We start from the raw sequence: 27,138 nt of genomic DNA, 5'->3' as shown, positions 1-27,138 counted from the left end.
TGTCACACAGCATCATACATAAGACATTAAAATTCAAAAGCCATAATTATTTGAATATTTTAATGACTTTGAAAATTGCATAAACTCCTGGAATGATTGTTTTAGATTTCCTTAGAAATACCATTTTTTCTTCTCTATTTCACATCGCAGTATTGTATTCTTGTTATAAAAATATTGTTTGCGTCCGTCTATGTATCAAAAAAGGTAATTGCAAAAGAAGCCACGAAAAAATGCCTTTTTGACATTGTTCCATCGATGGTCTCTCTCTGGCATCCATTTGTCATCCTGCGAATCTGTGACGCAATGGATCTGTACGTACTGGAAAATCCCGCTGCTTGTATTTAGCTGCCTGACTCTCTCATGTGGCTCTTCACAAATTTATCCGAAAAGTGACGAAGAAGAAATAAAATATTTTAACATTTTGGGTACAGACAGGTCTGTTCTGTCCTCAAAATGAGTGAAGACGCGGACTCCCCTCCTGAGAGGGAAATGAAGGTACGCGCTTGTTATCTACAAGTTGTGTTGACATGTTAGCATGTGGTAGCTAATGTCTGCTAGCACTGCGTCAATGCAATCACTGTGAGTCTGGCTAGCTTAGCCGTAAGGTAGTCGGCTTAAAATGTTGTTTTAACACCTAAAAACTACAGTCTCTTCAGTGAGTGGTCATTTTCAAACTACGGTTACAGTTTTTAGATACAGAGAAAAAGTGATCAGTCACCGTTACATTTACTGTAACTAAATAGCTTGTTAGCTTGCTAGCTTCTTAAAATATTACATGTAGTGTTGAAGAGCTGACTCTCAGTTAATTGTTTTAACATTTCCACTGGTGTTAAACTTTCCGTCATTATATATTCATGTAAAATATATTGTCCTGCAATACTACAAAGCTAGCTTAAGTTAGCGTTTGTAGTCTGCGGGCTGAACGTAGCTAAATGCAGTAATGTACGTCCACGTTTTGTAAACAAACGTGTCAAACTGAAACCTAAGTTTTCTGTCGGAAATGAAAGGGGCGAATAAGTCTTTGCATTGCCCTTTTGTAAGATTTTTTTTATTTTGAATTATTATAGAGGTACGTCTGAACTAGCTAAATTCAACCACATCTATCTATCTATCTATCTATCTATCTATCTATCTATCTATCTGTCTATCTGTCTATCTGTCTATTTCGCCAAATTACAACATCTCTTTTAAAAATCAAAAACGGATCTAGACCTGCAAACAATATACTATTGAAATACACCTAATATCAAAAAAGACAAGTAGTTTGATCCTATGTTAAACCAACATGAGTACAGACTTTTGCAGCTTTGATGAACTAACAGGGGTAAGATAAACTCCCCTGTCACAGGCAGAAGTCATGGCCAAAACCAGACTCTTGTTACACAGACATTCCCCTTGACTGTGTTGGGGATAGTGATAGAGGAATATAACTAAGTTTTATGGTGATAGCTTATGTGCAGATTCCAATCGTGGTTTGAAAAGGGGTTTGGAGCCTGTCTCAGCTGTCTTTGGGTGAGAGGCAAAGTACACCGTGGACTGGTCACCAATCAATCACAGGGCTGACACACAGAGACAGACAACATCTCACGCACACACTCACACCTATGGGTGATTTTGACACACCACACTGGCTATCCAAACTGCCCCCCTGGAGAGTGCAGCCAGTGGTCACACTACACCAATATATACCAGACTTCAGCAGGTATCACACACACATGACTTGCCTACGTCATCGTGAAGTGTCTGTTTACATAAAGCGTGATCTCATCAAAGTCAGCACAATGAGACACAGAGATCACTGGTACAACTTTCCTGACTTTTTGGCCTATGTTAAGTCTTTTCCATCCGACACAGCCCTCTTACACCCCTGACACTGTTTAAAATGATTGTTGATAGCAGTAGCAGTGTTAAAATGTCATGGACCACATGGATCTTGTGCTTGTGCATGAAGTGAACTGCGCTGAAGCCCACCTTTCTGAAGCATGCCAAAGCAGAGAAGTGAATCGTGCATGGCACACTTGCGGTCACACTGTCCAAACGTGTGCGTAAGCATGGCACAGTTTGCCAGTGTGACCACGTCCTAAGTTCTTGTTTTCCTTTTTCAGGATTTCCAGTTTCGTCAGATGAAGAAGGCGAGAGTTTTCACTCCAACTGATGAGTCACCAAAAGAAAGATCCAGTCTGCTCACCATCTCCAACAAATATGGCCTTACATTTGTTGGCCTTGACAAAACATTCAAAGTTTACCTGACCCAAGACATCCTGGCAGCTGATAAAACTGATGGCACCTCCAACGAAATCGGTATGAAAAGGAGCTCTCACTCCTTACAGGCTTACTTCCCATTTGTGTCTGCTTCTCCTAATTTAACCTGATTCCCTGTTTTCCTCCAGTCGATGGGGTCGCAGCTTTGGCAGAGGTGACTGTAGAAATGTCTCTACATCATTTAGCTCTTAGTTGTGATGAGCTAACGTTATCAGTATGTGGAGCATCTGAGAGTGCTGGTTTGTCTCTCACATTCTATGACGTCCGCACCTTCCTGAACGCGGTAACTGCTTTAATCAGTGAATTTCATAGTCCAGTGTTCTAGATAAGCTGCTTTATTTATTTTCAAACTTTTTTTATATGTTACTTTTCAGGGAAGACCACAGAAGTTACCTTTTGCATCCCTGATGCCAGCAGTTCCTCCTGGAACTTTGGTCCAGGACCTGATGTGGAATCCTGTCCTGGTACCCATGCTCGCTGCCTGTCTGTCTGATGGCAGTATGATGATTTTGGAAGTTACTGATGGCGCCAAAGTTACAGCAGAGCTGCCTGCGTCAAATGGCATCACATGCCGTGAGTAAAGCGAGTGCTGCATGATTACACTAATCCCAACAGGAGAATCTGCTATTGTATAACTGCACAAAAAGATGTGACCTGTCCTGCGCTCATCAGGCGCTCTGACTCCTGTGTTTCCCGACTAAAATTTGAGTTATGAGAAAAAGACCATCTCAGGAGCAGCTCAAAGGGCTCAATCTAGACTAGACCTCTTATCAGCAACAGTTAAAACCCTTTTCTTGAATATTCCAAAGTCTATCGTGAACTTTAAAGGGTAAGTTCAGTTCATACAGCTTTTACATTGTTTATAGAATGAAGTAGAACAAAATACTCACCCGGAAGGCTTTCCTGATCCAAGCAGTGCTTTGGGAGATATTTAGATCCAAAATTGTGCAGCGGACGTCCGTATAATGGGATCCATCAGGGCATAGACAGCGCCGCTCCTAAAACTGCATTAATCGTCCAAAAACTTGTGTTTTTCACCAATATTCCATCATGGTCCGCTCCAGGTTAGTCCTCTGCTGCAGTCTGTGTCACTCCAGACAGCGCTGTGTGGCTGTACTGAACTCTGAACTGACGTAGACTTTGTTTTATGATTGCCCCTCCGCTCTGTCGTCATGTAGCCTGCCGTGAAACAATGAGCTGCACTGTGCATGCGTGGAGGGGCAAACATAAACAAAGTCTTCGTCAGTTCAGAGGTCAGTACAGCCACACAGCGCTGTCTGGAGTGACACAGACTGCAGCAGAGCACTAACTCGGAGCGGACCATGATGGAATATTGGTGAAAAACATGAGATTTTGGACAATTAATGCAGTTTTAGGAGCGGCGCTGTCTATGCCCCGATGGATCCCATTATATGGACGTCCGCTGCACAATTTTGGATCTAAATATCTCCCGAAGCACTGCTTGGATCAGGAAAGCCTTCCAGGTGAGTATTTTGTTCTACTTCATTCTATAAACAATGTAAAAGCTGTATAAACCGAACTTATCCTTTAAGGAACTTGCTTGATCTCTTTCTCTGAAACATGAGAGAGCTTTTTAGTTAACAGGGCGACCAACATGTTCAAAGCGTGTTGCTCTTCAGATAAAATGTCCTTTTTATTCTTTGCTATAGACAGTGAAGAATCGTTTCGCAAGGGTTTTTGGTTTTAAGACTGTCATTAAAATTCTCACTATCCTCCAGTTAAAGAGAGCATGGCATACTACATGGACAGAATGCTTGGGAAGTTGTCAGATTTTTACCTGGGTGAAAATCCCCCATCTTTCTCTGCAGCCTCCTCTACTCTGTTAACTCAGCCCTCTGTTTCTCATGAATCCATCTGTTGATGAGCACAATAACAGAAAAAAAACGTATAATTATGAAAAGGTACATGCTAACAAGTAGTCATGTATCTAGACTTTTTACACTGGGGTAGTTTATTTTTGCAGGGTTGGCATGAAGTGTGTGAGCCCACACTCCAATAAATAGCATTAAGGATTTACTGTTGCTTGTGTCACAAACTAGCTTCTATAAAGTAGGCAGGGATGGTGAAGTGGATGAGGCTCAGTGTTACAGTCTTCGTCCCTCAAACAAAGTCGGGGGTTTCATCCCAGCTCCTGTTGTCACATGTTGAAGTGTCCTCGTGCAACCCCAAAATGCCCCCGCTGTTGGTCAGTGGTGTGTGAATGGGAATGTGACTGAATGAATGGGATTAGCCAATACCGATGGGCCCCTAATGTAGCAGTCTGTGCCATCAGCGTGTGGATTGTTGAATGAGACTAGCTCAGTGTAAAAACTAAATTAACACATAGCATTTTCAAAAGTTAATACTTAACTAAACAGCAATACAAACAGCATTGAAATCTAATTAAACTAAAAAGTTCTGAAGCGCATTTAACAGTAGTGTGCAAGCTCTTCTATATTTGCAAAATTGAAATTGTACTTTGATTTTCATGTTTTAGATGAAGAAATATTTCACAGCTATTCTAAATCTTCTGTATGATTAGTTAATCAAGAGGCAGAATAATTATTCCATTCGTTATAATCAAATCATTGTCTACAATCGTGTAGTTTTACCAACTCGTGCAGAAATAAGTCAGCAATCTGCATGTCTGCTGTGGCTCAAATCTTTATTTCTTTGTTTTTTTATGTCTTGCAGTTTGCTGGAGTCCAAAAGGAAAACAGGTCGCTGCAGGAAAAATGGACGCCACAGTCAGTCAGTATACGCCAGTGAGTCAACTTAATTCTAGTAATGTGGTTTGTAAGAATGAAGACTGTACATTCAGTGACACAGGACAGAAAAATATCAAATAAAGAGAAGTAATTATTTTTTTCCTTTGTTCAAAAGGCACTAGAACAAAAGAAAGTCATCCCATGTCCAGACTTCTACACCTCTGATGAACCCGTCAAAGGTAAGATGACGTAATAAGTATTAAATCTGTTTGTTTTGTGTGTGCGTAAATGCTGAGCTTTGATTTATTTCTGTCAGTGACACTCAAAAAAATAGGTAACCGTCTCACATTTTGTTTTTATTGCTGTGTACAGATCATTTCCCCTGGCTGATAACGGCTCTTTTTCTTGTTCCCCCTCTCTCAGTTCTGGATGTGCTGTGGCTGAAAACCTTCGTGTTTGCAGTGGTGTACGCTGCTGCAGACGGCTCTCTGGAGACCCCTCCTGAGCTCGTGCTGATCTCCCTCCCTGTGAGTACGCCCTACATACAAACATCCGCTGAATCCCAGCAAGGGCTTTTTTTTTCATCCTTGGCAGGTTGCCCCTCTTTTGCTAGATTTGACCATGATTTGTTTTGAAATAAACATAAAAGGTTCCCCTTTTTAAATAAATAATGATATCGTCCACACACTGCCTCACTCCTTTGCCAGGTTATGTATTATAGCTTAGAAGGAAACTTGCACTCTGCTGTTACCATTTCGTTTCACAAATCTAGACAGAGACATAGAAAGAAACACACCAATTCTCTTTTTCTCCTGTTTTTGTTTGTAGAAGAAGGATGACAAAGTGGAGACAAAGTATCTGAACTTCAGTGACACAGTGTACGGCAGCTGCACTGAGCGACAGCACCACTACTTCCTCAGCCACGTAGAGGACTGGTAAGACTTAGTGCCGTTTACAGGATTCACAAAGGACCTCTGCTGACAAAATTCAGTGTGTTGTTCCTTTAAGTTTGTTTCATGTAAGGGTGATTTGATTTTTGTTGATTCCATCCAGGGATCTTGTTTTTGCTGCATCAGCAGCCTCCATTGAAGTCAGCGTCATAGCCAGACAAGATGACAAGGTACGTAAATAACTTTAAATCATACATCTTTGAATAAAAATAGAAAGAAAAAGCATTTATTTTGTTAGGTCTTGGCTTGATTTGATCAAAGTTACACTGAGTTCTGATGCTCTGTGGTTTATATAACAGCAGACCCTATCCTGATAATGTCATCTAGCTTTGATTTACAGTTTGTTTGAGGGATTATTTCATGGTGCACGCATACCGAATGTCAGACTTTGATGACGACAGCAACCATTTGTTCTTTTAGATCTGGGAGCTTTGGGTTCTGGAGGATGCGAGTCGAGCTGAACTCCCGGTGACCGAGACAAACGACGACACTCTTCCCCTCGGCTTAGCGATAGACTTCACCAGCCAGCAGGAGATCTACATCAGTAAGAGGATTTGGCTCTGTGCTCTCTTTCTCCACTCTGACCAGATTCTTACACAATGTCCCTGCACTCACCCAATGTTTAAGGACGGAAAAACCATTTGTTCTCATGAAGCACTAAGAGAACTTTAAAGTACCTAGTATTCTCAAGTATCTGAGACAAGGGCTGATGCACTTTATAAAAGTTATTGTAAAAATATATCTTGTTGAAAAAAGCACAGATTAGGGATTTAAACAGAAATTTGACCAAAAAAAGTCACTTTGTGTCATCAGACATTATTGTGCCATCATTACAAAAAATCAAACCTCATGTGTCTATCAATTCTCTCGTGATACCAGATGTTAAGTGGTCAGTCTTCTGTATTGTAATGTGCTGTGTGGACATCAGCAAATTTTCGTCTTTTTAAGGAAAATGTTCTCACCCAGGGGGGGATGTGGGGAAAATATGTTAGGATTTTTTTATGGCAGGGCCAGGATCTGGATTTTACCTGGAATGTTTTTCATTTTCAGATTTTTTTGAGCTGCAAACAACATTTTTTGACCAAAATTTTCTTATCCTGCATTTTCAGCAATTTGAAGCACCAGTTGTTGCCTTTTCTGCACCATCATAACTTGAATCTAGTCTTTTTGAACGCTTGAAGTTCATGAAGCATGTTTTCCCATCATGATAAAAGCACTAATTTAAACACATCAACATGTTCTTGGGTTTCTGCTGAATGTTTGGAGCTTTAGTTTTATATGAGTGAAGGTGAGATGAAGCTTTTTTGAAACCTTGTAGCCTTCCTGCCAAAAGATTCACAAAAAGGTTAATTTCTTGAGGCTTCATATAAACATAAACCCCTCTGCTGGTCACTGTTCTGCAATAAGCAGCTATGGAAAGGACTGCTAAGAAAAAGAAATGGATAAATCTTAATTAATGCGTTTTATGCATTGTTGATGTAATCATTTATATCATAAAATAATGTGAAAAAATAAGGAAAGCTATCATCACTTGTCAAATGTTGATCAATAAATAGTTTTGTCAACGTTTCAATAAGTCAAAATGACAATTATTAACAACTGCTGCATGTTTTTCTCAAAGTAAGGAGGATTAAATATTCCTTATGACATAAAGTAAGTACTTTTATAGCTTTAGGACTTTATATCCAGAAAGATATCATCCTTTAAGAAACAACTTATCCTGCTTTGAAGGAAACTGTTCTGTAGGGCTCAGATGAAACGCCCTCTTTCTTGCAGACTCCATCAAAAAAAAAAAAAACACAGCAGTTTAAAAAAAATCCACCTCTATGATCTCAAACCATACCAAAACATTAATTACTTCCTGAACAGGCGAGGCTTCACCAAGGGGCGACATCTGAATTAAAAAAATGAAGCCTATGTGGAAGAAGAAACAGGAAGTTATGGCATTAAAAAGGAAATTTACAGCCTGGTTCAATAACAGCTTGGGTCTGCAATGTTAATTTCTCTATTAGTACACACTGTGCGCAAGGTTAATTTTTTTCTAACTCAGCAGTTTTGAACATATTAGGATCGTCTAACTGTCCAATGAGAGACACAGATCAGCTCATGTGACAGATGCCTTGTAGCTGTTAGAAAGGGAGCTCAGAGCCTGCATCATATCCAATGTGGCTGTGTCCTGCGTATTGGCTTAATTTAACTGTTACAGGAACAGACTGGTGACGTCACAGAGACTACGTCCATATTTTATACAGTCTATGGGCTTCACACTTCACCAGTGGTGTCACCCTCACTAAATGCAACAAGCCTCGCTGCACATTTCATTAAATTCTTTCTGAATTTCTCAGCACATGCTCTGAAGCGTTGGCGTAGTATGACCCACCGCTACTTTATACAAGTACACTGGAAAAAACTGCAATCTGAAATGAAGTGTTTTTGTCTTATTTTCAGTAGAAAATGTCTTTTTAGATTTAATATGAGCCTCATTCACCTGACCAGTCCAGAAAAAAGTCTCATTTAAAGTTATTTAAAGAAAAATGAGGTCTCAATTGCTTGTAAGGAGTTAAAAAAAATCTGCCAATAGAACAAGAGAAAGGTTACTCACATTAAGACATTATTCTAGTTTTGAGCAAATGTTTCTTGTTCTATTTGCAGATTTTTTTTACTTGATCCAAGCAAGTCAGACCTCATTTTTGTCTTCAAATAACATAAAACAAGACATTCTTCTGGACTGACCAGTTGATTGTGGCTAATATCAAGTATAAAAGACAACTTTTATTTAAGATAAGATAAAAACACTTGATAAGATTTCAGTTTTTTGCAGTGTAGCCTAGTTTGTGAGACATCACACTTTGGTTTTGATTGTGCACTTGACAGAAAATGTAAATGTGCACAATATAAAGAAGGTAAAGAAGGTGATTCATTTTAGTGCAACATTTAATATATTATTCGCTGAAAGCTGGGGGCTGTAAAATAAATCATCAAACCAAAATAGTAATTCTGATGCCTATCATCGAAGGTGGTGTTCACATTTCTAGTATAGCCGAATGATAACTTTAATTTTTCTTGTTATCGAAGTATAAAAAAGGCTGACAGTGCTGAGTTTATGAGAAAGACACAAATGACAGTAAAGAATTAAAAGAAAATGAAGCAAGTTCAGGCAGTTTTGTGCACCATCTGCCACCAGCAATACCACCCACTGTGATAAGTTTGTTATAATAAATATTTATGCCAAAAGAATTTCATACCGATGAATGTTTTACTCATTCAGATGGAAACAAATCATCTTTTGTCTCGCTTTTCTAATTTCAGACTAGTTGGTGTTTTCTCTTGCTTTATGTCTTGTTTTACGAGTGTCGATTTTTCAGATCATCTTATATCCATCAGGCTTCTTTGTGCATACAGCATCCACTGCAGTACTCTATTGCAGCATGTGTAAAGAATAGTGATAAGCTCCAGTCTCAGTACACTGTTTTATCTTAAATGGCCAAGTCTGCCAGACATTCACGTAGGGCTGCTGCTGCTGCTGTCTAGTCACATCTCTCCCCCGCTCACTGGCTCCAAGAACTCCCTCCCCGGCAAGAGAGAAAAACCTGCAATTTGAGCAACATTTTGACATGATTGTTAAGTGATCAAAACCTTTTATCCAGAAAGAGACGTTAGATAGGGAAAGCAGAGGGAGAGCGTTATCTGTGGAGACAAAAAAAGAGGGGAAAAAAAAAAGAAAATGCACTCATTAAAATGGCTCAGACAAGCTAGAGGACCACAACAAACAACAAAGCCCAGACAATCCTGTTGCAGAATGCTGATGAGGTTTACCGTGTGCCTCTCCCGTCTGTTCAGTCTCTATCTCATCCCCTCTCACTATCTCTCAAACTTTAGTTTCATAAGTTCGATAAGACTCAACTTTAGATGCAGTTTTTTATCTGTGCTGTCTGTGTTTGTGCATGTTTTTTAGTCAAACGTGAATCAAACGTCACATTAACGTGTTTTAGAAGAAGTAAAGGTGTCTCATATGTAGCGTTTGACTATACAGGGATAATAAAGCCATATTGTAATGTGAGAAGCGTACACCCAGAGCATGAGATGAATTTACAGTAGATGCTAAATAGAAGGTAGTAGTCAGCGTGGTGAGTCAGCGGTAATTAATCACACACAGACATGCACCGCTACTGCTTTCATCCCCTGATGACAGCGAAAGTTATGCCAGAGGAAAGTTTAAGATATGACACACACTCCTGCAGGGAACAAAAAAAGGACAAAGTGTTCAGGAAGTGGACAGATCTCAAAATGACTAGAATCATCTCTGACTAATGCATCTTTAATTTGGGGTGTGAAGACTCATTTAAATGTTGGTTCAGACTGGAGTCGCCGTTTTTTGTTTGCAGCCCACAGCGTGAATTTAAGAAGTGGGTGTGAAGAGCAGGGATGAGTTTGGGGGGGTTGGCAGGAAGAGAAATGAAGTGGACTGTGTTTTACCAAATGAGGCATCTCAGAACACTTCTCCCTTTCTCTCTACGCGGCTACAGTGTGCCTTTTCCGGCTGAACACTAGGTACTTATTTCAACCAGGCGGGAGGCGGGATAAGAGGAAGGTCACAGTGAAAATAGGAGCAGCAACATACAGCATTTGTGCTCGGACGCCTTAAACACTCTCATGATTCAAGTGATAATAAAGCAGCGTTTTGTCTCCATGAACAGAGCAAGCATAGCAAGCAGACAACACTGAGCTGTTAATTGTCTCCCTTGTGTTGTGGTGTGATTTGGAAGCACAGAGCTGTGCAGAACGCTAAATAATTCCTGTCTGTTACTGTGTTATGAAGATTATGCATGAATGCGGCTCTTATTTAATATAGCTAAAGAAAAATGTCCTACCAGGGAGAGGCTAAGCTAATGTTGACTAAACCTTTCTCTGTGTTACTAATGTTTCATCTCTATTAACTCCCAAAGCTGATGAGAAGACCCTGCCTCCAGCTCCAGTCATGCTGATGCTCTCCACCGAGGGACTGCTCTGCCCCTTTGCCATGCTCAACCTCAATCCTGGGGTCAAACAGCTGGTCACAACACCCTCCACGCTCACCTTGGAAGGGGAGAGGCTGCCCAAACCAGGTAAGTCAGCCGATGGAGTAGAGAGGTGTCTGTAGAATGTGTGCAAAAATAAAAAAAACAATGATCTCTGCTTTACAGTTTAACAGTTTCATTTAACAGACACTTTTGTCCAAAGCAACATACAACACAAGCAAGAATTTGGACAGAAGGGGAAACCTAGTTAGTGCAACTAAAGTGCTACAAGTTATTTGGCTGCAGGCACTGCCATTAAGTGCAAGATTTTTTTTTTATATGCAAACCAACCACAATTAGTTGCTGCAATAATATACTTCAACCTTCAACAATATTCAGTAATTATTGCTGAAAATTCACGAAGTGCTGGGTCTGAGACTTTCTGACTCATCCCACCCTTGAGGACAAAGAGGAGAAGGGTCAGATTAAGTGCCATAGTGTTCCCTGAACAGATGAGTCTTCAGACGTCTCTTAAAAGTAGAAAGGGACTCTGTTGATCTTATAGACTGTGGTAATTCATTCCACCATTTGGGTACAACAGAGGAGAAGAGTCTGGCTAGAGATTTGTAGCCACACTGGGTTGGAAGCACCAGGTGTCATTCACAATCAGAGCGTAGTGAGCGAGAAGGAGTGTAGACCTGGATGAGGTACCCCAGGTAGGCAGGAGCTGTTCTTGTTAATGTTTTGAACAGCTCCTGCCTACTTGGGGTTCCCCTTTCTTATCAGTTTTCCCAGTTTAACACAGCACAACAACACAGCACAACAACGAAATTCAGTTTTATGTGCCATCTGGTCAAGCTTTTTGTTCCTCTGGTTTAGCTTCATCGAGCCATTTTAGAACCAGCAATCCAGGATCAGGCTTTACCAATCTAACCCGTGCCAGTCTGTACTGATGCAAACAGTCCTGCTTGGTGGAAACAGGGCTTAGGTTCAAATCCAACCTTTTCTGCACTCACTGAAATCTCTGTACAAAAATAGATAGGGTCAAAAACGGCCATGATCTTGCAGTCCTCAGGCTACACTGCATTAAAAACAGACATTACTCTGTAATAAAACTCACTGCATGAACTCAAATCACAACCTGAAACCACTGTCTGCATCTCTTTGTGTTGCAAATCCAAGCTGCGGCTCATTTCCTGTCCTCTCCAAATACAGTGAGAGTGATTGTTTGTCTGATGAAAAAAAAATTAGCACCACCTTTAGCGACTGCTTTTAAAACTTATCTTAAACTCTGCTGTGAGGAACTTTCAGTTCGTTCCAATCATGGGACCTCAGGTTTCTTTAATGAGACTTCTTAACAGTTAACTCTATCACTTATTGCCTAACTTGCTCCAGAAAACGTTGTTTTTGCAGCTTTCCTGACGCCCACTCTACTGCAGTAGTTTCAAACATCCAAACCAGACATCAACAGTCGACCTCTTTGATGGTCTGGTTACTTTGTTAGGTCATAAACAGGCATCAGCTGTAATTTAAATCTGTTTCACAACCAAAGACAAACTCCTCACAGGAGCTCTAAGTTATATTTTTGAAAATGACTCGAAAATAACCCAACTGAATGCAACAACTGAAGTCTGGAGGTTTTATTTTGCCTTTACCTTTATCTCAAACATGTCCTTAAAAAACAAAGTTTTAGTTTGAGTTTCGTGGTGGGAAGTGCAGTTTTTCAACACAAATTTAAAACACAGGATTTGATTCACAAACGGTGACAGTCATCTTTGTTTTCCTCTCTCTTTGTGGTTTTTCTCTTAATATTCACAAACATTTATTCAGGACCAGCTGTTTTGATTATGTAGGGATCTTCGGCTAGACTGTGAAGGGCTTATTTTCCATTAAACTGTCTTATTTGTCTGCCAAACTCATTCAGAGAGGCTCGACAACATTTGTTCAAACTTCTTTGATGTTTCAAAGAATTATTGCTGTGAAAAATTGGAAGTTTTTCTCCTCTCTAAGGCTAATCCAGATTCTTCCTCTATTAGCAACCTTTGCTTGTAGACAAGTTATCCTGTAATGTGAGGAGATCAAAAGGAAGCTGATTTGTTTTCTGTTCACAGGGTCTTTGGCAACACCAGCTCCCAAAGTGGCAGCCTCCGTCCCAGCTGCCCCAGCAACATTCTCCAACCTCGGCCTGACTCCAGCAGCTGTTTCCGCTCCTCCTGCTCCTGCTGCCTCGTTCTCCGCCACCCCGTTTGGCGTCGGCCCCACAAATCCTACATCATCATCCTCATCCAGCTTTACTTTCTCAGTCCCGTCTACTTGCACCCCCTCCGCGCCATCAGCGTTCTCCCTTGGGGGATCCACAGCATTTGGGTCGGCACCCTCAGGATTCTCCTTTGCCTCCAAACCTCCCTCTGAAACTCCCTCAGCTTCTTCTGCATTTTCATTTGCTCCTACCATCAAACCTTCAGCAGTGGCAGCTCCAGTCCCAGCTCCTGCTGCAACTTCTGCTCCTGCTCCTGCTCCAGCTCCAGCTCCAGCTCCAACACCACAGACCATCGCTGCTCCTTCTCCTCCAACTGTGAAACTGAATCTTAACGGGAGGTACATCTCTATTTTTAGTTTTGTTTCTAATTCAGTCTTTGCTTGTGTTTGATAGTGTTCAGGATTAAAAATGTGAAAGATTAAAAGTTTCAGCTGTTGTCTGTTTCTCTAAGGTTTTCAGCACTGGAGGCCCCGACGTCAGCCCCGCAGCCATTCTCCTTCAGTTCTCCACTGCCCAAAGCAATAGTTTCCAGCAGTTCAACCGCGCCACCACCCTCAGCCACTAAGCCACCAGCTGGTCTGAGTAAGAAACCCCCTTCCCTGTTTCTTTACTATAATCCCCTAAACAGTCGTGTAATTCTTGCATTTTCTTTGTAAAATAAAAATCATCTTTACAACTTTGTTATTGCAGCTCCAGTTCGTCCAGTTCAAAGCAGCACACCACCCACAGTGGTCCAGAAACCTGCTCCTGCCACCCAGAGCCGTGTCCAAACCCCACAGGTCCTGTTTAGATATGGAGGATTTTGCTGCTTTTGTCATCTTTAAGTTAAAATGTGTCCGAAAATGTTCAGGTTTCCCTGCAGAGGCACATTTAAAGGACAAAACTTTCATTAACATACAACTGTATTCAGTTTTGGCATTATAAGTAGCCTGCTGTCTGTTCAAAAAGTGTAACATTCAGTCCACATAGAGACCAAATACAAATAAATTCAGAAGCTCTCTGAGCTCCTTTGCCCCCCTGCTTGGTGCCGAGGTACTGAGGTCAAAACGTACATTTAGAAGGGACAGAGCTTTTTCTGTTGCTGCTCCAAATTGTGGAACAAGCTCCCCCTTTGACACAAAACAAGCCCCCTCACTGTCTTAAATTGTTTTCAAGAACAATGAAACAATTATTTTAGTACCTGCACCACCAATTTATTTATTTATTTGTTTCAGCTGTAGTTGTTGTTAAAGTGCCTTATAACTCAAGTTGAGTTTAGCTGAGAACAGACAGGTAAGCTGGCTCTCATTTAAATAGCTTGGAAACCCTCAGGCCCTCAGGTTTGTTAAATGCACCTAAAAGGGGAAGAGGATTGAGGAGAGAGGAAGCTTCTGGAGGATTTCAGAATGAGGATACCCATTCCCAAATCCTTCCTATCTCCTTGACCCTCGTCAACTGTTTGCGTATCTAAATTAACGTTTCCTTTGTGAGACTTTTATATGATTAACATATACCTCTAAGCGTGATATATGCTGAAAGGTTATAGAACAGTTTTTTAATGTGGGTGAAAAGCACAGAAACAACGCAAGTGAAGGTAGCAAGTAAACAAGTTGATGATTTGAAAAGCAGCAACAACTACAGCAATGCCAGCACACTTGCTATACAGACTATAGTGACTTGATTTTCCTAGCAAATTCATCCTGAGAGCCACCGAGCTGTTCTTACGCGTCTTCTCACACTTGTGTCCTGGTCTATCACAGTCACATTTTCTATGTTTATTTGACTTTTTTACCACAACCAGGAACATCTACCCGGCAACAAATTACTCAGATTAACATGAATTCAACAAACGTTAAACATAGGGGAAAGCTAAAGGCAAATTAAACAATGACAGTCAAAAAATGTTGGCTTCTCCTGATGCTAATTACGTATTAAAATGTAATAAACCTGATTAGCTTTTACTTGTGTCGCACAAAGTTTAGCAACTTTCATTGGCTTTTTGCATGTTACATCTTTTCTGATTTAGCATATATGCTTCTTAATTATGTTTTCAATTGCGACTTCATCCTTTTGGGTCCTTCAAGAGAAACTAAACTCACCCACTACTTTTCTTGTTATACTGAAGACTCGATATCAGGATTTAGTTACCCTAAGTTTTTTGCATTCTATATGTTAGTATTAGCATTCTGTATGTTAGCATTAGCGTTTAGTGCCACTGTAAATGCTGCTACATTAAAGGCATTTTTTTTTAATTGGTTGGTAGATGCAATTCAGGGGTTTTGTAAGAGTTAAGCTTCAAGGATTTAGATGTTGCCACTCTGTTGTGACCCTTTTAAAAGAAAAAAATGGAAGCAGGAAATAACATCTGTAAGATACTGAAGCATAGGAGCCACTTTTGTGAAAAAATAAATAAAACAAAGAAATTTATGAAATATCACAAAATGATCATGGATGTAAAAAGCTACAGAGACAGATCAAGCTGACATAAAGGTGAAATATTTGCATTGAGAGGTGTCAAGAAACAATGAAGTAAACCATGTTACTGCTTCAGAACTCTTAACTGCTGCTGTTGCTACTAGCAACAGTAATTTCCCTGTCAGGTTAGACCTGGAGAAACCTTTGAACACGACTTCAGTACATTTAAGTTTTTATCCTCCAGACTTGTATAAGTTGCAGTTATTGATCGCTGTGTCTTTCTCACTGCCTCAGTAGCAAGTATTCATGTAGCTGTTTTACCTTTCCTCTGTGCAGGCAGCTGTTAGCGTGAAGGCCCTGGAGAAGCAGCTGCAGCAGAAGAAAGACTCTGATCCCATCATGGCCGGGATACTAGAGGAGGTGAGACGTACAATCGGTCAGGTGTAACGTGCTGTTTTCGATGAGGAAACGTCTGAAATACGTTTGATTCATAAAGGGAAAGAAACTTCCCAATGTAAAAACAAATGTTTTGGCAGGTGTTCTCACAAATACTTTCTTTGTAATGAAAAACAACTTTTAAATGTGTGGATATTTCCAAAGTCTTGTCATTGACATCCTTCTTTTTAAAGTTGCATCAGAGTCTCTGTCCTTCTGCTGATTTTTCCTCAAAGTAACATGTCTTGACTTGTTGTCAGATTGCACATTTCCAGAAGGAGTTGGACGACCTTAAAGCACGGAGCAGCAGAGCTGACTTCAAAGTCGGCACCAATGATGAGATGAAGGAGTTGAGGAAGGATTCAGAGGATCTCCATATTTTCACCCTGGAGATCAAGGAAACAACCGAGGTGCTCTTTTAATAATAAACATGTTTCATCTTGTAGACATTACCCTAAAAAGGTTAAATAAGGACAAAAACAATTCAGCTGATGTTTTCCCTTTAAGTACACTTCTCAACTGTCAGTGATCGGTTCAATCTTTTAACCTTCCAAACTTTTCCAAACTGCATTTGGTACATCTTTATTTAATTTGATTTGATAATTGTCTCCTTTTCAGATGAAGTCAGTTTCTATCTCCTTAACTCTTGCCTGTTTGTGATTCTCAGTCTCTCCATGGGGACATTGGCACTCTAAAGACCACCTTACTGGAGGGCTTTGCTGGAGCAGAAGAAGCCAAGGCTCAGAGTGAGCTGAGCAAAGACAGAAATTACAGACAGCTGCTGTACAAAAAACCTCTGGACCCACGCAGTGAGGAGCAGCTGAAGGTGAACAGCAGGCGGATGACTCAGGCAATATTTGCATGAATAGATACTTTTGAATAATCTTCATACTCATTATTTTCTGCATCTTTTTTATGGTTTTATTTTATTTAGGAGATCCGCAGGTTGTACCAGTATGTTAAGTTTGCTGTCGAAGATGTGAACGACGTGTTGGATGTGGAATGGGAGAAACATCTTGAGAAGAAGAAAAAGCAGAAGTGAGTAAAATTTCAGAATTTTAACCTGAAGACATTTTGAGTTGAACACCATGAATGATGAAATGTTTCTCTTTTATCACAGACACATGGTTGTGCCGGGCCGTGAAGGCCTGTTCACCACACTGTCCAACAACCTGTACATTATCAACCAGCAGAGGAACAGACTGGAGCAGCTGGTGAAGGAGCTCACGTCACTGCAGCTTTACAATAAGAGCACTACCCCAACAATCAACCCCAGCACGGCGACTGCAAGAACAGCGAGGTGAGAGCTGTAGCTGTTGAGTTTTACAATCCATGGGATCTACACTTGTCTGAAATATTTCCTTTGCTTTGTTAAGACTTTATATGGAAGCTTTGGGAGAGGGCCACTTTATTTTTTTCTAGTGGTAAATTCAGTACAACAAACAATAAAATATAAATTCAAAACGTAATCTGACTTTAATCTCAGAAATATGAGTAAAAAGTCAGAATTCTGACCCTTTGATCTCAGAATCCCAAATAAAAGCAGGAATATGACTCTTTTTAGAAACACACAAGGTAGTCAAAATTCTGCATCGTTTTCTTTCTTTTTTTCTTATTTTTAGAGAATTTCATTTTAAAATATAATAATAATAAAAACTTTATTTGTATAGCACTTTTAAGAAAAAAAGTTTACAAAGTGCTTTATCAGCCAAAACATAAAAACTAACACAAGCTACAAACATGGAATTTGAGGAAAGTCATTAAAGAAAGAAAATGTCAGAAATCTGCCCTATTTTCCCTTCAGAATTATGACTTTAAACTAAGAAATATATATAAACAAAAAAGTCTACACTCTAATCCTTTTGATATCAGAATCCTAAACAGAGGCAGAAATATGCTTTTCTTAGAAAGATGTAAGAAAAGTTTGAGTTGCAAGAGAAAAGTTCAGAATTCTGACTTTTTTCTCATATTTCCCAGTTGATTTTCAGAATCTGAAAAATCAAAATCTTGGAGAACAAAGTCAGTATTTAGTTCTCTAAAAGGTTAGAGTAAAGATCAGAAACAGACTAGATCCTGAGATTTGAGTCTCAATTTTGGCTGCTTTTTTCCAGAATTGTGAATTTATTATCAATGTTAAAAAAAATAATGCACTGAACCGCTAAAAAAAACATTTCCAGGGCCCTAATTTTCTTTTTTAGTCATTGTATTCAATGTTAAATTGGCTTATTTGAAAACTTATTAGATAAATTACATCCTACACTGTACTGTCAGATATACTTGACATTGCATCAGTGTCTTTCTGTGCTACACTCTTTAAGTGATGGCTACATTTATATTGTGTGTCTGTCTCTTTAAACTGACCTGTCTTCATAGCTGAGCTTGTGTCTGTGTTTTCTGACAGCATGGAGAGTGAGCTGGACAGTTTGAGGGATGCGCTCCTGAAAGCCAAGCTGGACACCACCTCTCCGAAGACTCAAACCAAATCTCCAGGTATTGAACTTTGTAGACTTCTGACAAATAATGACAAAGAGTTTGATGTTTCTTGTTTTTAACACAAACTAACTGAGGGTGTTTCTCCAGCAGCAAAGATTTCACCTGTGAAACAATCTCAGCTGCGTAACTTCCTGTCGAAGGGTCAGATGCCTCCTGTCCGCTCAACTGCACCAGGTACACACATCTTGCAACTACAATTAGTCAGAGTTGTTGTTCACTGACAGCATTTCTTGATGCTGTCAGAGCCTGTTTTTTTTACACAGCAGGCTCAGTTCGGCCTTGCATCCTAAGTGCAAAACCAGCACATCAAGTCCAGATTTTAGAGGCCAAATCATCTAAAAAATTTAGTTTGTTGTCAAGAAATCACTTGAGGATAATTTTAACCTTATTTCTTCGTCCTCTCTTCCAGCTAACCTGTCCCGCTCAGCCTTCCTCTCTCCTAAATACTACGAAGACCTGGACGATGTGAGCTCCACGTCCTCCCTGTCCCAGTCCTTGGAGCCACACCCAGCTCACCTTGAGCTGGAGGAGGAGGAGGAGCTACAGTCAGAACCGTTTCCCCTGCCTGTCCTCCCTCCAGCTATGACACCCCGTCACCCTACAGTCGTGAGGACCCCGTCCATCCAGCCAGGCTTTGGGGCCATCCAGTCCACACCTTTAGCCAAACTTCACTCTGTGCAGGGTTTGGGGTTTGGACTTAGCCCTATTGCAAGCCCGGGTGAGGGATTCATATTCCTGGCAACCCTTGATGTGTTTTTGAAATTTAACTTCAACTCAAGCTGAAGTGGTTTAACACAAACACTGCTTTGATATTCCAGTTCCCTCCAATAAGATCAACCTCAGTGGGGCTGACAGCACCGCTCTCGCCACAAAGACAGTGAAACACGGGGCCCCACCAAGCGAGAGGAACATCCCTGTGACCATCCCCGCCCAGCAGGCAGCTGCTACAGCTGCTCTACGTAGGCAGATGGCCACCCAGAAGCCAGGTAGGAGCTCAGCCACTCAGAGTAAATCTTTGTTGATCTCTAAATAAGAGGATGTAGTGAGTTGTTAGGGGCAACATCCTGTGTTCATGCAGCTCTTTGTTTTAAACTGAGCTGCTATGCCTTCACTTATTCAGCAGGGGGAGACACAGACTTCCAGTCTGACTCAAACTTTCTGTCCCAGCTCGAACTCAACACTCACTTCTTTATCTGGTGTTTGATTCTTGTCTGGCTTGGATCACCATGACAACCTTGTTTTCATTTTATCACACTAAACTGCTTTTCATGCAAGTTTTCAAAGTAAACATTCGTCCTGTGTTTGAAGCTGTTTTTCTGAAACGAGTGGTTGTTTGCTTTCTAGCTGTCATCAGCACTTCTTTGACAGAGTCCACGTTGAAGACCGTTCCTCAGGTCGTCAACGTTCAGGAACTGAAAGAGAAGGGACCTCCTGTGGTGTCCAGCATCATCAGGTAATTACACATCCTCAGTTGAGTTTTTCATTAGAATTCTTCAAGTAGAAGGTGAGTATCTTAAAGTATCTGACTTGATGTTTTGGATTGTGTATTATCTGAAACTAACAAAAGACTTTATGAAATAAAGTTCTGATCGCTGGTTAAGCCTATAAAGCTTGAGTTAATATTATATTGAGGCTGTTTTGTCTTCCATTTGAGGGATCTTCACACCACTGAGTTGTGTATTTGGGTTAGCACAAAGGGCAGGCGTTGATTCTGCAGCTCTGACAGCTGAACCTCTCTGTGCAGACTCCAGCTTTAAATTGGATGTCAGCACCATGCCTGCTTCATTTTGTACACTTAAAGAAGTCAGTCATGTTCACAGTATAGATAAATGTGCCTGGGAATGATTTTGAGGAGCATGTAAGTAGACACACCTGTTTTCATTCCCTTATTTCCTTAAAGGTGAAACAACTCCACACAATCAGTATTCTGTGTGTGTTTGGATATATTATATGCTTGTGTCAGCAGGTTATGTAATGTTTATGGTGTAAAATCATGTCTGCATCAGCTTAGATCTATTCCTGATTCAGAGACGTTAGACGGTCTGTCACAGCTCCTCCAGGGCTCCGGTGTTTGTTTTGAGAGTGTCTTCTCAGTATAGATTTATCAGGTCACTGGCTTCACCTTATCTCAGCCAGTGCACACAACAGGAAGAGACTGCTAGTCTTACGTTAGCATCTTAGCTGTTCCCTCGAGCCTGGCATGTTTCATGTAGTTCACCTATTTTAATTTTTTTATTCTGTTTTTTGTCTCCAATGCAGTTCCCTTTTTTTAACATCAGCTTTTCTCTCATTATGTCCTTCTTTTAGCTCTCTTTTTACTCTGTTTATTTGCTCCGTGCACTTCATGCTCTGCCCCATCCAGTCTCCTCCATCGTACGCTTTCTGCCTCACTGGGCATCACTCCACTTTTGTGCTTGGTATTTGGACGGGCCACCCCTCCTTGGGGCTTTTCCCAAACAAAACCTTTCTTTCAATAACAAACAAGCAAAGAAAAGCATTGTGAGAGCTAAGATGATTATGAAAGTGAGCTTTTGCCTGATGTCACACTAAAATCTCTTACATACAAAAAAGTAGGGATGCACGATATTATTGGCACAATATTGGTATCAGCTGATAAAAGCTTAAAAACACGTTTATCAGTATCGGCAGATATGAAAATTTCTGCCGATATGCACATATGAACATGCTATTCAGTTAGGATTATTATTATTTTCCATCTGAAAAATAAGCTCCTTAAATAAAATGTAGCACTTCATTTATTTACACTGCAGAGCTCTGTGTCTGTCACCAGGTTGTTACAGTAGCTCTAACATAATAAAATGCAACTTGGTTATGTTTAAAAATGCATTGTACATTTAAAGTTCATGTGATCTAAAGAAATTAGTTTTCTGTATTTCAGTACTGAATGTCTTGAGTTTGAAAAAATGATACTTTTCTTATTTATGGTAAAATCAAATGTTTTGTGTCTTGTTTTATGTGTGTTTCTTAAACAAATAAGACCGTCACAATAAGAGTAACATATAAATTCCAGTACAGGATAGACTTAGCTTTCTTTACAGTGAAAAAAACAACAAACTTGTGATTATCGGTATCGGCCAAAAGGGGTTTCGATGTATCGGCATATCGGATATCGGCAAAAATCCAATATCGTGCATCCCTAAAAAAAGGTTTGACATTTCAAATTAAAACATGAAAATTCAAGTTACCTCAAATCTCAACACCTTTATTTGTGTTTCTGAACACCTTATATATTAAAAACTAACCCCTCATTGTTCCTGACTTATAAAACTTGTCTTATGTATATCATTTGAAAGCTTGAACAACATAATAATAATTTCTCTCTTCTTGTTATTTCTCCAGCTCATCAGCACCAGAGTCAGCTGCTCAAGCCTTTGCAGCAGTTTCTTCCAACCAGGCAAAACGAGTAAGTACGACACCTACCAGTCAAGCTGACGTTCAAGTTTTTGTGTTAAATTCACCCAAACAGGTACGCTGCTTCAAATCGAGACTTGTGTTTAATTATTTCTATAGAGTCTGAAAAGTTCTGACACATTTTATACGGCTAACAAGTCTGTTAAAATTGTAAATAGTAACTTTTTGACACAGTGTCAACAAGCAGAGATGAAATATGCCTGACTGGGATCAGGTCGTTTTCGTTTGGGGTTTTGACCAATCAGAACCAAGTGTTTAACTTAGCTGTTAATAATCTACTACAAACATAAAAGTTCGTTGAAATAAATTATCTGACACCAACTTTCTGAGCAGCATGCTGCAGGCATAAATATCTTTGACTGCATATATTTTATCCACCTACCCTTTTTATCCACCTGTCAGAAGTCACAGCCTGCTGCTGACAGGTTTTAAAGACCTGCCATGAACTGCATGAGTGAGAGCATGCATGAGCTTCCTCCCATCTCGATGCTACAAGTCACAATTGGGCAACAGAGGAACTCCTCACACTAATCTCCTTCACTGTAGAGGGCCAAGTTCAGTTAAACAGGAATGACCCAAACATACCAATCCTCAGGCCTGAATGCCAACCAGTAGCAAACATTTCAGAAGAACCTATGTGTCCAAGCATTAAAGTGTGATTTATTTTTGTATTAAAGAATTTAAGTGATTGAATTTTAACAGCTGGTCTCTTTGCAGAATTCTGCCCAGGGTATTCAGAAGATTTCATCTGAAGGTACAACAGCTCCACAGTCAGGCTTCGTGTTTGGTGAGCACTATCAAACTTATTCCATATGGCTGTGAAATTTCCACATAAGAACCAGTTCCTTGGCTTTTTTACACATATTTTGTAAACCTTTTTTTCTTTAGCCAATCGTTGGCTGAGTACTAGAAAGTGATGTAACTTGTCTTGATAAAACACCTTTTTACACTTTTGACTGACTTCAAGTAACTTGTGTGCTTTAGGTCAACTGTCCAAAGCTGATATTTCCGTAGCTCCTGCCAGCTCTGCTGAACAAAATACCAGCAAAGGTTTCTCCTTTGCATCAGGGTGAGAAAAAAAAAACAACACATTTTTATTTATTTGATTTTGGTTAGGTTTATTTTAGTTTATTTACATTGAGTGGATTAAATTACATTTTGTTTGAATTCATTTGATTTAAGCATGTTTTAATTCGACTTATCACATTTTAATTATTTTATTTTGTTCATTTTGTTTTATCATTTTTTATTTAAATTTTTAATTAATTTTACTTTATTCATAATACTTTGTTTCATTATTTTCAGTTGTTTCCTATTTTTTTTTTGTAATTTTTTATTTTTATTTTGATCTTTTTTATATTTTATCCATTTTTATTTTAATTTGTTTTCTTACATCTTAGTTTTATTGATAATTCTATTTTAATTAATTTCCTGATGTTTGAGTCATTTCATTTAATTTTATTTTAATGTATTTTGTCATTTTAATTATTCACCTTTATTTTGTTTCAATATATTTTCTTTTTGTAATTTATCTTCATTATATTTTATTTTCTTAATAATATTTAATTGTATTCTTTTGTTTTATACTTCCTTTGAAATTTGAATTGTTTTATCATAAATATATGCTATCCTGGTGCTAATTAGGTCTTTAATTGATTTTAGTTTTTACTTTGCAGTATTTGATATGACTCTTCTTACTTATTGCTGTTAGCTATTGTCTCTCATGTTTGAATCAGGTCTTGTTAAACTGCATGCTAGTTAGTAAGTAAGTAAACTTTATTTGTATAGCACTTTTCACAGACACAAGTCACAAAGTGCTTCACAGTAGAAAAACATAGTACAACTAAAACATAAAACAACAAATCTAAAATCACAGTGCTCAATCAGTGCCACCACTGGACGTGTTAGGACGCGAATGCTTGCCTAAATAAATATGTCTGCTAGCATGTGGGTAATGGTAACTTGAAGGGTTTTGTCTTATTGATAAAATCCTGATTTTTTAGATTCCTATTAAGAGCACAGATCATAACAAATCAAAGTACAGGAGGTAAATATTTTGTCCCTTTTGTCATGCTGTCTCAAATTTTCCTTTCCAGAACTTCAGGCTTTGGTTTTCCTGCGATAACTCAAGGAGCGGGGATGTCACAAGGTAAAAATAATACAACAGTTTGCTGTTTGATAGTGTGCTTATACCACAACATTCAATTTATATATTTTTTGTCCTTACAGGAAAGGACGTGAACAAATTCTCCTTTGGTGGAAACGGCAAGATGTCGTTCGGCCAGACAGGAGAAGAGCCCTTCTCCCTCACCCCTAAGTCCACATCCCCTGCCCTCGGCACTGCTTCTCCCACCCCACCACCAAGCACCCAAGGAGAAAAACCTATCACTGCCACACCTGCTCTCAGGGTTGATCCACAGCCCGTCAAGACAGCTGGAGGAGAGACTCTGGGTATTTTCTCTGGACTCCGTGTTGGCCAAGGAGAAGAGGCTAAAGATGCATCCACCAAATCTCCTGCTGTATCATTTGCATTTGGAGAAACTGGACTCAGTGCAGGGAAGGGGGCAGCACAGTTTAGCTTTGGTGCAGGTCTTCAAAAGTCCGCAGAGGATTCGGCAGGAGTGGATTTGTCCAAGGGGGCAGCGTCAGGCAGTTTGTTCAAGCCTCCTGAATCCACCCCAAAGCCTGCTTTCTCTGTTCCACAGGCTAACTCGGCAGCCTCCGCTTTGGCCACGTCCTTCAGCAGTCTTCTTGCTGCTGCTCCAGACTCTACAGAGCAACCAAAAGTTACACCACCGCCGCCTTCAGAGCCCTCGCCTCCACCACCTGAGCCTGAACCAGTTGTGGAGCGCATAAGCCCTCCAGTTTTACCTGAGCCTGCAGCTGATTCGACCACAGAAACGACAGTTAAAGCACCAACACCTGCCCCAGCAGCACCCACCCCAGAACCTCCCTCTTCTATCACCCCACCAGCTGAAGAAACCCCTCCACCACCACCACCACCAACAGCAGCAGCTGCTGCTCCCTCAGGAGAAACCACTCCTGATACCACCACTGCTGCTCCTGCTCCCACGTCTGATGTTGCCCCGACCGTCTCTCAGCCAGCCCCTGTAGCTGTCCAGGCGCCCAGTTCTGACAAACCTGGCTCCATTTTTACCCAGCCTGCTGCTCCTGCAACAACAGACAGCAGCACTGTTGAAGCTACTCCGGTCATCAGTACAGTTGCCTCTGCTACCACCACTCCCACCCCTACAGTTGTTACCAGTGCAACAACCACTACAACTGCTCCCTCTGTTTTTGGGCAACCTGCTGCACCTCCAGCCTCCTCCAGCCCTGCGGCCCCTGTAGCCACAGGATTTGCCTCAGCTGGTTTCGGCACATCAGCTGGAACCGGTTTTGGAAAAGCTGTATTCGGGCAGGTGACAGGGTTCGGCCAGCCTGCGAGCAGCACAGGATCAGCCAGCGGCTTTTCTTTCGGCCAATCAGCATTCGGAACGACTACTAACAGCGCAACAACTGGAGCGGGTCTTTTTGGAGCTGCCACAGCCAGCAACAGCAGCTCCTTCTCCTTTGGAACGAGCAGCGCCAACACAGCCAGCAGTACAGGCTCGGGACTGTTTGGACAGAGCACAGCTCCAGCTTTTGGACAGAGCTCTGGATTCGGGCAGGCATCTGTGTTCGGGAGCAACACGACGACATCCTCGTCTTCAGGATTCAGCTTTGGACAGCCTTCAGGTAAGATAGACTCTGCATCTGAACTGTTAACAAATCGATTAATTTGTTATTTGAACAATTGATTTTTTTTTTTTGCTGCACCACTTTTAAAGCTTAATTATACTGTTGCTAGTTATACTGTGTAGCTCTCAAGCTCAGAGAAGTCACTTTTTTTCCCTCTAATTTCCCTCTTGATTTTGTAAATTTCATGGGGTAGACCAGCTGAACCACAAATAATGACGGTTTCTTTTAACATTTGTTTCCAGTGCATTCTGTAACACCCCATCACATAGGATTAGCCTGGATACTAGATCAAACATAAACCTCTTGGTATGCTGAATTCTTCGCACATTTAGCAAAAATGTGCAACTGTTTGGAACAACATTGTGATTATAACGAATTGTAGAGCTGGTTTGATTCTATTATGTTTTTTGGGGTGGCGATTCGATTTAAAAAAAGAAAAAAAGTCAAATGATGATGACAATGTCTACAGACTATATCAGGAGCCATATTTTCCCATAAAATGCACATCACGTGAGTTAGAGAGAAACATTTCACCCACTGCTGGAGAAAAATGGTAACTTTTTTCCAGCCCAGTTTATAAACAAAGACTGAAATGAAGAATTTGAATTAAAAGAAAAATAATTTTTGACAAACAATTCTGGTTTTGATATTGTCCAATAAAAAACTCCAATTAATCGATTTTCAATTTTTTCTCCCACCTCTAATGAATTGTTATATGAGGCTACATGCTTTGCTTTTCAGGAACTTACAAAGATTATTGGCGGAAATATTTATTTCTCAATTAACAATGCGCTAAATTCTATTTTAAACATTTTAAATTTTTAAAATACATCCAAGAAAAACTGGTGCAGTGCTGTTTTTAGTATACTTCAGTATAGTTTAATTTTGGTTTTAGATGCTTTTTTTGATTGTTTTTAAAGATGCTTTAGTTTCGATGTTTGAGCCTTAAATGCTGCAGCTTATACATCCTTATTTTTAGGATATATAGGCTAAAACAATATATGCTTTTCAGTGAAGTGCGGGTTAACTAGGCCCCCCTGCACAAGTCAGTGCCCTGGTTGGGTCACCCCAGTCTAAAAAGTGCGGTCACACCCCTGCTTCAGGGCACATACCTATTTGCAGGTACCTCAGGCAACTGTCTCATCAATGGATGGACTTATGCGGAACACAGGGTTCAGCTCATGGAATATAGATTTACAGTAAAATGTGGGACTCACCTGTCCCTCAGGTATAAGTCAAACGATTTCTTCAGCATTTATCTCCATCAGCAACCTATCTAAGTTTCTATCTCAAAATTTTGTTTGCGGGTGGATAAAAAGCTGTCTCGGCTTTGAGATTTTTTCAAGAAACAATTTAAAGCTAACTCCTTGAAAGTGCTAGAAAAAAAAACAGAATACCAAGGGAATGGAGTTTGAAGTTACACTGATAAGACTTCTGGTTTATATTAAACTTTGCATTGTTGGTACGGA

At 40.2% G+C, this 27,138-nt stretch overlaps 1 protein-coding gene across 3 annotated transcripts in view; it reads left to right on the top strand.

Annotated features, from left to right (window-relative positions):
* The first annotated feature begins 266 nt into the window (after positions 1-266).
* Positions 267-27,138, top strand: part of nup214 (nucleoporin 214) — a 41,668-nt gene continuing 14,796 nt past the window's right edge. For 2 of the 3 annotated variants that reach the window (XM_074690144.1, XM_074690142.1), the window contains exons 1-29: positions 267-495; positions 2,106-2,301; positions 2,391-2,545; positions 2,637-2,835; positions 4,957-5,027; positions 5,146-5,209; positions 5,394-5,497; positions 5,799-5,905; positions 6,024-6,090; positions 6,341-6,464; positions 10,867-11,025; positions 13,029-13,515; positions 13,629-13,759; positions 13,868-13,956; positions 15,908-15,991; positions 16,267-16,416; positions 16,674-16,832; positions 16,941-17,044; positions 17,127-17,306; positions 18,408-18,496; positions 18,587-18,673; positions 18,909-19,217; positions 19,318-19,485; positions 19,844-19,952; positions 21,860-21,923; positions 22,649-22,718; positions 22,916-23,000; positions 24,028-24,080; positions 24,161-25,666. In XM_074690144.1, the coding sequence (XP_074546245.1) occupies positions 454-495; positions 2,106-2,301; positions 2,391-2,545; positions 2,637-2,835; positions 4,957-5,027; positions 5,146-5,209; positions 5,394-5,497; positions 5,799-5,905; positions 6,024-6,090; positions 6,341-6,464; positions 10,867-11,025; positions 13,029-13,515; positions 13,629-13,759; positions 13,868-13,956; positions 15,908-15,991; positions 16,267-16,416; positions 16,674-16,832; positions 16,941-17,044; positions 17,127-17,306; positions 18,408-18,496; positions 18,587-18,673; positions 18,909-19,217; positions 19,318-19,485; positions 19,844-19,952; positions 21,860-21,923; positions 22,649-22,718; positions 22,916-23,000; positions 24,028-24,080; positions 24,161-25,666 (5,212 nt within the window). In that variant the 5' untranslated portion in view covers positions 267-453. The remainder of the gene's footprint in view (positions 496-2,105; positions 2,302-2,390; positions 2,546-2,636; positions 2,836-4,956; positions 5,028-5,145; positions 5,210-5,393; positions 5,498-5,798; positions 5,906-6,023; positions 6,091-6,340; positions 6,465-10,866; positions 11,026-13,028; positions 13,516-13,628; positions 13,760-13,867; positions 13,957-15,907; positions 15,992-16,266; positions 16,417-16,673; positions 16,833-16,940; positions 17,045-17,126; positions 17,307-18,407; positions 18,497-18,586; positions 18,674-18,908; positions 19,218-19,317; positions 19,486-19,843; positions 19,953-21,859; positions 21,924-22,648; positions 22,719-22,915; positions 23,001-24,027; positions 24,081-24,160; positions 25,667-27,138) is intronic. The other variant, XM_074690143.1, reaches the window with a different exon arrangement.

Source organism: Halichoeres trimaculatus, unplaced genomic scaffold, assembly GCF_033239565.1.
Source record: "Halichoeres trimaculatus isolate MK-OKI-2021-1 unplaced genomic scaffold, fHalTri1.1 fHalTri1_scaffold_16, whole genome shotgun sequence".
NCBI classification, from domain to species: Eukaryota; Metazoa; Chordata; class Actinopteri; order Labriformes; family Labridae; genus Halichoeres; species Halichoeres trimaculatus.
The sequence above is the reverse complement of the archived record's forward strand: the minus strand, read 5'-3'. Positions and strand labels throughout refer to the sequence as shown.